This window comes from Aphanomyces invadans (assembly GCF_000520115.1).
Source record: "Aphanomyces invadans strain NJM9701 unplaced genomic scaffold supercont1.29, whole genome shotgun sequence".
Classification (NCBI taxonomy): Eukaryota; Oomycota; class Saprolegniomycetes; order Saprolegniales; family Verrucalvaceae; genus Aphanomyces; species Aphanomyces invadans.
The window spans coordinates 354880-363797 of record NW_008580174.1 but is presented as its reverse complement, the minus strand read 5'-3'; the positions used below and the strand labels follow the sequence as shown (position 1 = coordinate 363797).

General features: G+C 47.8%; 2 protein-coding genes across 2 annotated transcripts; both read left to right on the top strand.

Annotated features, from left to right (window-relative positions):
• Positions 1–5776: 5776 nt before the first annotated feature.
• H310_11032 (hypothetical protein) lies at positions 5777–5977 on the top strand (the record flags this gene model as incomplete). The annotated part of the gene is made up of 1 exon (XM_008877571.1): positions 5777–5977. The coding sequence occupies one exon, from the start codon at positions 5777–5779 to the stop codon at positions 5975–5977; it is 201 nt and encodes a 66-aa protein (XP_008875793.1).
• Positions 5978–7356: 1379 nt separating this feature from the next.
• Positions 7357–7691, top strand: H310_11031 (hypothetical protein; the record flags this gene model as incomplete). The annotated part of the gene is made up of 2 exons (XM_008877570.1): positions 7357–7479; positions 7518–7691. 2 exons carry the CDS (start codon positions 7357–7359, stop codon positions 7689–7691), a joined length of 297 nt encoding a protein of 98 aa, XP_008875792.1.
• Between the last annotated feature and the right edge of the window lie 1227 nt (positions 7692–8918).

The following is an 8918-nucleotide window of genomic DNA, read 5'->3' as shown; positions in this document are numbered from 1 at the left end:
ACTCCGTCGGTTCTGGTGTAGCAGGCCTATGGAAAAATATATTGGCAGAACTCAATAACTGTCTCGATTACTCCGCTTGCGAAATGCTTCCTCTGTTAGCTATTACTGCCACCATTTGAAAAAAACCCTTTTTGTATTAATACCACTTCAATACAATTGGATGTTTGAAAAACGAACATATTTCATTGGTCATAACCTTTATTGTTGAATTCTTGGGTCTGACTGTGGAAGGTGCATCCGCATCAAAGAGCAACGACACAGGACAAATTCATAGGAAGGGTGCCCGTACGCCGCATAAAAGCCTTTTGCAGATGAGGCAACTTAATGTGGTTACCACCACGGTTCTCGAGGACCAATAGCATTACGACCTCTAGGGTGAGAAAAATTTTGGCCAACGTCTCTCCAGTGAGAGTGTCAAATGCCATCACAGTTTACGCAAAAATTAATGTCATCAACTGTGCGACTCACCATCTTGTACCTCAAAGTTTGTAACGACGCAAATAATCCAAGGTCGAGCACGTTCGAATCCGGACAATTCGGTGGCTGCCGACGCACAACAAAGGTCCACCCGTCCGTGGAGGCTTCCGCTAGGATAGCGTCGTCAATTGACCCATGAGGGGTAGCGTTGTCGTGTTGCAGGACGATACGCTTGTTGGAGCTTGGAAACATTTTCTTGATGGCCGGAATAATGCGATTGAGAACGTAACCACGGCGGTACGTGGTGGCGGCAACATTGATTACAGTGGTAACCTTTGTACCAGCGCGTCCATTGCGCGAACTTCTAGCAGCTGGACCTTGCTTGACAAAGGGCAACAAGCCACCATCGAAGCCTGCATCCTCATGTGGACGAGCAACGGCACAAAGGAACATGACTTTCGGAATAAACCGTTTGGACTTGCACGCACGGTAGCCAGTTACTTCTTCATCGACGAGGTAGACTTCGCGACAGTTCTTCTCAGCATTGAACCACTTCTCATCCAGTCATCCAGGTGCACTACATCCCACATCCAGAAAATTCGACTTTTTCTAGGGTGCCGGCCACGGCGGCACTACGTCCCACATCCTCGAAAGTTCGACTTTTTCTAGTGTGCCGGCGCGAGCCTCTTCCGGCAACGACAGCTTGACCGACGGCAGTAGTGTTGCCACCGGCTAGGTAAGAGTCGATGGCCTCGTGTGTTAGGTTGACGTGGACTGCACAGAATGCAAGTCGCTCGCGTCTGTATACTTTTGTCAGAATGGGTTTCAGGCGCGACGACCTGCAGCGAACGATTCCTTTCTTGAGGGCAGGTCTGAGGACGAACGTGGTCAACCCGATGGCTTCGGCGATGTCTCTCAAGGTGCTGCGCTTTTGATGAGGTACTTGCTGTATTAGGTCACTTATCTCCTGCGATGAGCGCTTGGGCTTTGGACCAACACGGCCGACTTTTTGCGTTGCCAAGTTGCGAACCTTGTAGCGGCAACATACTTCTCGCACGGTGCAACGGTTGAGTTGGAATTGCGCCGCAATTGCTTTGATTGCTCCACGTGGAAGCTTTCCCGTACATATGTGTTCTTGCAGGGTAATCGGAGTCAATTCTCGTGTCGGGCATTGGGGTGAGCTCATGGCGGGAGATTTGAGGGTATTTTCTGACCCATAGGCCCGTAGTTTTATTCAAAATTCTATCTATTTAGATATGAATCTGGTAGCGTTAAGGCGTTGTCGATTTTGACCACCCAATCTTCCACTTGGATCTCCCTTCCCATGGGCTCTTCCAACAATTTCTTATTCTCCTTTTTGCGATATTCAGTATCAAATTTGGCCCAAATATGAATTTTTGGGGTCACCTTGAGTGGTTGTGGTGGCAATAATAGCTAACTGAAGAAGTATTGTATACTTGATTGAGCAAATCCATTAAATGAAGAATCAAAATAATGAGAGTGTTCACATCAAAAATTGAGACGCTCACCGTATCCAATTTCGAAGAAGCCCGAGGCATTAGGTCTCCTAGAGACGATGTCGTGTCGCGAGGTAGTAAAGCACTCGAGGCGCCAAGAAGTACAGTCCGAAGGTGGCACCAACAGCGTCATGTGCTCCTGGCCTTCGAAGGAGACAAGAAACGAAAAAAGGTGAACCAGGAGGTAGGTATGAGGAGTTACCAGACTCACCAGGTCTCATTGACTTCTTAAACTATATTCGTGACAATGAACGGGCACTAACTACTACTCACATGATCACATGGACCAAGTTGAACCAGATTGGCTCCTGGTCTACCTTGAAACAAAAAAAACACGACCGCATACAGCTCACTGCTCCGAAACGCACTCCATGAGAATGACAGCTGTCCTCACGGTCACAGCTGACGGCGGCAAGATTCTTCTCCTGATCATCATGAAGGGCAAGCCCGGCGGTCGCATTGAGAAGAATGAATTCCCATCCTCTCCAGCTGACCACTTCTACGCTGTTCAGGACAATGCCTGAATGGACAGTCGAGTCTGGGCACAGTACCTTCGTGACGTCTTCGGCGAGCGCATCGAGGGCCCGTCTGTCGTTCTTGTGGACAACTTCGACGCTCATGTGTCCAGTGAGTCATATAAGATCATGTATGACGAATTGGGTACGCACCTCTGCCCTCTGCCCCCGAACTCAACGTCCGTCTGCCAGCCTCTTGACGTCGGTGTGATGGCTCCATTCAAGAGGAACCTTCGAAACCTGTGGCTTTATGAGGAACAAGTGGTTGGAGACGATGAGGATCCCTACTCTCTTTTGGCCAAACAAAAGCGAATGGCCATGGTGAAACGTGCGATTGCTGCCTGGGACTTGGTCATTGAAGACGTCATTCGCGAAAGCTTTGCAAAGGCCATCCTACAATAATTTGTTGCAATTCGATGTTTTTTTGCAAATTTATTTTACATACTTGAACCAAGATAATTATGAATTTTTTACCAAAATATAGTTCGACGCGCCTGGGGCTCACTCAAGACACACAACGTGTTTACCACTGCGCTATCGCGTCGAACGCTCACGCTTACACCGGGACCATTGTATCAATCAAAGAAAAGTTCGAAACCTCCTTTATCTTCTAATGACCTCTACGTTACACTTTGTGTTTTTAGTGAAAGCTATGTATTTGAATCTACGAGAGTTTTATTGCCTCATGAATCAATTAAAATTTCTATCGTCAGCTCTCATAGGCTATAATTTTGGTCGAACTTCGAAGTACATGGTCCAATTAGATTTGTGGAATCATCCTCAGCTCGAAATCAAGGTGGGCGTTGCATTCTGTCGTTCCCAGAACATGTATGGTTTGTTGTAAGCGTTAGGCCTTCATAAGCTGGTTTAAAAGTCAAATTGACAGTTGTTCAAAGTTTTAATGGGTGATATTTTGAAGGTTATTGTGTTTAACATGCATTTGCTCGTACAGCTTGTTTCAGCTCAACGAGCTGCATCGATTGACGTATTCCACGTTTACAAAATCTTACTCCCTCCATATTAATGAGTAAACGACGCTTGTTGATGCCCGCCTCAGAGAATACAAACATGGACGGAGTTGATAATGCTCACACAGTTTGATGGGCCGCGGCAGTCTCCCTGCCATATGAATATCATCCATGTGGAGCTTCCGCTCGGGTGGAATTGCACCGAGGAACTATCCGCGACGTTGCCCTGGTATCGACTCCTACATCGCACGAGAAGTTGATTCCTGAGTATGATCATTGCTTGCAGGCTCAGAGATTTTCAACGAGTACTCTTCGACGTGCATTGGATCTGGTCGCATGAATGGATGACGCTGTGCCGCGGCGGCGTTGTCGAGGGGACCCTAGCTGCGATTCTTCGTTTCTCCCTTTCGCATGAACGGTTGGCCGATGGCCTGGCTGCATGGACGGTACCGTTTATGTCGAACACCAGAAATCCATCGAAGCACTTGCGATCGTCGTTTCAATCAGATTTTCATTACGTATTTCCAAAAACAACTGTATTTTTTACTTCTTTAGCTTAAATTTTTTGCTTAATATCTATTATTTATGCTTCATTAACAGCAAAAGGACAAACAGGTTTAACAAGGATGTGTCATGATTACCGCCACCACTTGAAAAACCTGTCCGATCGAGTTACGTTGCACATCGTACGGCCCGTCCATAATCGCTACGAAGATCGATTCTTCGCTCCACGAAGGTGGTAGCATATGCATGTACAAGGCATTGTACCAACATACTAGCAGTGCAGTGCATGCAAAGACAGTAGCGGCGTATGTCGTCGGCAGATTGCTGCGAGAGGAGAAGCTGGTCTCATCCATGTTGTACACGCGCGAGGGTTTGAAACCGACTAGAGACATGGAGTGCACGAGCTCGTGGTAGAAGACGACAACTGTATCCACGACAACGCTATTGCGTCCCTTGCTCAGGACTTGAGAGTTCACCGTCTTCAACTCAGTATAGCGAAACAAGAAACGCTCATACCACCCAGATGATAGTTGGTACGGCTGGTTGAGATCGTGCACGATGGTCTTCATCTGGCTGGCTTTGTGCATGATGGATTGGCGTCCAACAGGATGCCATCTTGCTGCATAGCTAAGATCCAGGTGACCAAGTCCGCCTCGTACGTTGGTGGCAGGATGGGCTTTGGTCCCATCATTGCTTTGGTCGATGTAGAACCGAATATGGCTCTTGTCACGTGTGTGCGTACGTTCGTTGAGGGATGCCATATGCTATGGCAGCGGATGGAATGTTGTATTGCTTCTTGATCACGTCGCTCGCTGCGGCTGCAATCTCGTCGGGTGTGTACAAGGTTCTTGGCGGCATTTTTCAAGGTTGACACACTTGTGGCCTCTGAATTCTAATGTATATTCCCACCATAAAATTATGATGGATTTAGTTGTTGGAGTAACGTATTTCATCCAATCACAAGATTCTTGCGATTCTATTGGGTGATAGAGCGCGGCTGATCACTAAGAGTTCGGCCGATCACTGAGGGCCGACGTTAGGTATGTTGTAGCGCAACCAGCGGTAATATAGCACCGACACCCGAATAAAGTTGCTGATTGCCTACAAAAACTCGACGCTACTGCGAGTTCCATTAGCGCTTTAGAAGGGACACCTCGTACAACATGGCTGAAGTTGCTCAGCAAAAATAGCTTTACTTGTCAACCTTGCGAAAAAAGCAACACCCCAACCTTGGAGGTCAAGGTAGACCCGTCGCAAAATTTACTGATGACTTGGTGCAATTCATGCGATCTGTACGAAATGAGGGCCACCCCCTCACTACGGCACATATGGTATTGTGGATAAAGCTGGGTCGACCAGTACATAGGCGCGAAGGCTTCAGCAGGCACTGGCTACGCTGGTCTCTTCGGCTTGTACCAACGCTTTGTTCACAGTCATGGATTTACTCGGCGAGTTCCCTGCGTCTCCAAATTGAAGCATATCGAGTTGCTTTTTTGAAGGTGGAAGCATTTGCCGCATCATTTTGGTCGAAGCACATCCACGTCCCATTGCACGACTTCATAAATGTCGACGAGACAGCAGTATAGAACAACATGCCATCACGCCATATTTGGTGAGATTAGCGCCGAAGCTAAGAGTGACTCCTCGGAACTGCATTCCGATCGTATGACGGCGGCGTTGGCCGTATGTGCTGATGGTCTGCGATAAACACTGTCAACTTGAAAAAATGATTCATTTAAGAACGAAACTGCCAATCCTCTTTATTGTGCGTGGGGCGATCGTTGGTCAAATAAAACCCATCGAGTGATCAATCTATACTACGGGTTACGTCTACGCCGTTCAAGAAACGGCATAGATGGACGAAGACGTGTGGCACTTCCACCTAAGGGAGCTCCTTAAGTTTGAGCTTGTCGGCCCGGCGACACTGCTGGTGGATAACTTGTCAGCCCAAGTGTCCGTCCCAGCACGACGGGCCGTGGACGACGAGTTGTGCGCGTTTTTGGTGCCCCTGTCATCAAAGAAGACGAGTGTCCGTCAACTCTTGATGTCGGGGTGATGGGCCCTCAGAACACAAAGATGCATGCCCTATTGTTGCGTGAAGTGCTTGTGATTTGAGCTGCAGAAAATCGAATCAAAATGACCGAACTTACCATCGCGGCGCGGGAATCGGTAAGCGAAGAAACGGTCAGGAAGCCGTTCATGAAAGTCTTGCCCGCCGTGGTATCCGAACCTAAGAGGCATTTGCTCAGCTAACGATAAACATTTCTGGCACGGCTGTCGTACGTAGAGTACTACCCCCAGAACTCGGCAGAGAATTCATTTCGAATCCGGACCAAATTCACCGTAAGCAACTTGACATGGGACACGCTGAGAAAAATGATGACGCTTACCAAAGTTGTGGGACAACTTGAGGATGGACTTAAATCCGCCGCGCTTGGTCGCGGTATAGTCGCGCAGCCATTCCGTATGGTATGTCTTCATGAAGTTGACCATGGTGACGAAGTCAATATGTGCTTCTGGCGGCGAACATATATTAACATTCAAGCAATTCGTTCTTGGTTGGAAACAGGGCTTTGTTCCATGTCTTACCATTGTCGTTTTGCTAACTTTGCCATCAAATCCTTGTGCCACGTGGTGTACCAAAATCTGCACAGAACTTTCGACTGCTGATATTTCGCTCATCAAAAGCTTGGAGCAAGTGACGCTTCGCACCATTTAGTACGACCGCTTGTGTCGTTTGGTCATGGTAGATCAAGATGGCAGTGAGTTGAAACCGTTGAATCTGTGACATGGGTAGATTTGAAATTCAGATTCATGTTGCCCAACTACAGAGCACTATGTAAATACGTATCTTGGTCGAAATGTCTATAATTAACTGATGCAAGATATTGGCCAATGTATATATATCCAAAATGTAGAGGTGGTCATTTTTTGGTTGGGGGTCGTATTTTTCCGGTTCTCTTTGTAAGTCTTTCGGCAATTGATACATGCTTGAAACGTTGACCACTGTTACCCTTTTTTCAAGGCTATACATCCGCTCACGTGGCCGCTCTTCCAGATTCTACTCACCGTGCTTGGATCGACATTGTATGCATATGCTGCGTCCAGTCCAGTATGCTCCGTATGGCAGTGCAATGTTCTCGACCATTCGTGCAGGGATTTACTCCAGGATGTGAGTCCGCTCGGCGTTGGATAGGTATAATTTTGCGAATTGAAGCATATCAAGAATTCGTGTACGGATAAACCACCATTTATCCGGGAAAGTCGTAACCGGGTACCGGGATACCAGTACAGTTAACGACAGATTTTAAGGGACAGCCGAAGTTTTCAATCAAGTGGAACCTTTTTAACCAATTAAATCTAAGAAGTGAAAATAATGAGATGTAATTGGACAAAAATATAATTTGGCGCGAAATATTTAAAATTCGCACGCTCATGCCCTTGCCAGTCATCACAAGCTCGTCAGTCATTTCCTTTTATGCCCCCAAGGTGCCGTACCAGCATCAGTCCCAGAAGAAACCCAGGCGCCGCTACAACCAGGCGTTAAAGCGCGCAATGGTCACCGTCCTTCGATCCGCTTCCACCCGGACCTTCAGGGAGCAACTGGGATCCCGAAGAGCAATCTTGCTCGTTGGGCGCAGCAGTCGGAAAAGCTCCAGAGCTTTGATGGCAGCGGCAAGTGGTTCAACCTCGACGGTGCCGGCAGGCCAGAAGAGATCCCTGACACTGCTGCCTTGAATGCCTTCATGGTCAAGCTCCGCGAGGCCTAGCGTGCGGTGACCTGCACCCATCTCGTCAACTACCTGAAGCGTTACCATCCAGATTGGCTATCCGCGTACCTCCGAAACAAGACCAATGGCTACCAATCCCTTCTCAAGCTCCTCCAAAGGTTCTGCGCTCGTCACGGATTTTCGCGTCAGAAGCCGTCGCGTTCCAAGACAACTCAGGCCAACCTGGCTGCAATTCGAACTGACTTTGCCGTGGACTTTCACAAGGCGTTTGCTGGCTTTGATCCCGCGGCTGTGATGAACGTGGACGAGACCGGCATGTCTTACGACATGCCTCCACATGCCATTTGGTCGGTCGCGGCGGTACTTCGAAAGTTGCAAGCGGAGAAAAGCACTCATATCGGATGACAGCCGTTCTTGGAGCTCGAGCGAACGGAGAGAAGCTGCCCATCTTGTTCATCATGCGGGGCAAGCAAGGCGGTCCTATCGAAGAAACGGAGTTTGAGTCCTTTCCTTTTGGCCATTTCTATTCTGTCCAAGAACGAGCTTGGATGGATTCTCGAGTCTGGGCCATGTACCTTCGAAAGGTGTTGAAGCCACAGGTGAGAGCCATCTGTGCTCTTAGTTGACAATTTTGACCCGCATGTGAGCAAGGAAGGAATGAAGATTGCCAGTGAAGAGGCGGGTTGCGTTGTGGCGGTCATTCCACCAAACGCGACGAGCACTGTGCAGCCTCTGGATGTCGGGATTATGGTCCCGTTTAAACGTCATTTGCGTAGGCTGTGGTTAGACGAGGATCTTATTGTGGGTAGCGATAGTGAGGAGGATGTAGATCTTATGACTGTCCCAGCACAAAAATAGCGACTGGTTATGATTCACCGTGCCATTAAGGCATGGGCTCTAATTACACCGGAAGAAATTCGACGCAGCTATACTAAAGCAATTCCACGATAGAAACTTCATTCAATATTAATTAGTGTATTTTTTTGCAAAAAGTACGTTCGCATCGCCCGGTACTCGAACCCGGGGCACACTCAAGACACACAACTTGGTTAATCACTGCGCTATCGCGTCAAACGCTTATCGTTCCAGGTGCTCTATTGAACCGGTCAATATAAAATATTCCAGTATTTGAAATTCTTGAAACGAAATTGCTTGTGCTACGTTATTCTGTGATACCATTTCACCATTAAGAGCAATGAAAGGGAGTCCACGTGCATTAGAAAGAGCTTCATTGGCGGGATTTTTTTTATTTTGATATAACCTAAC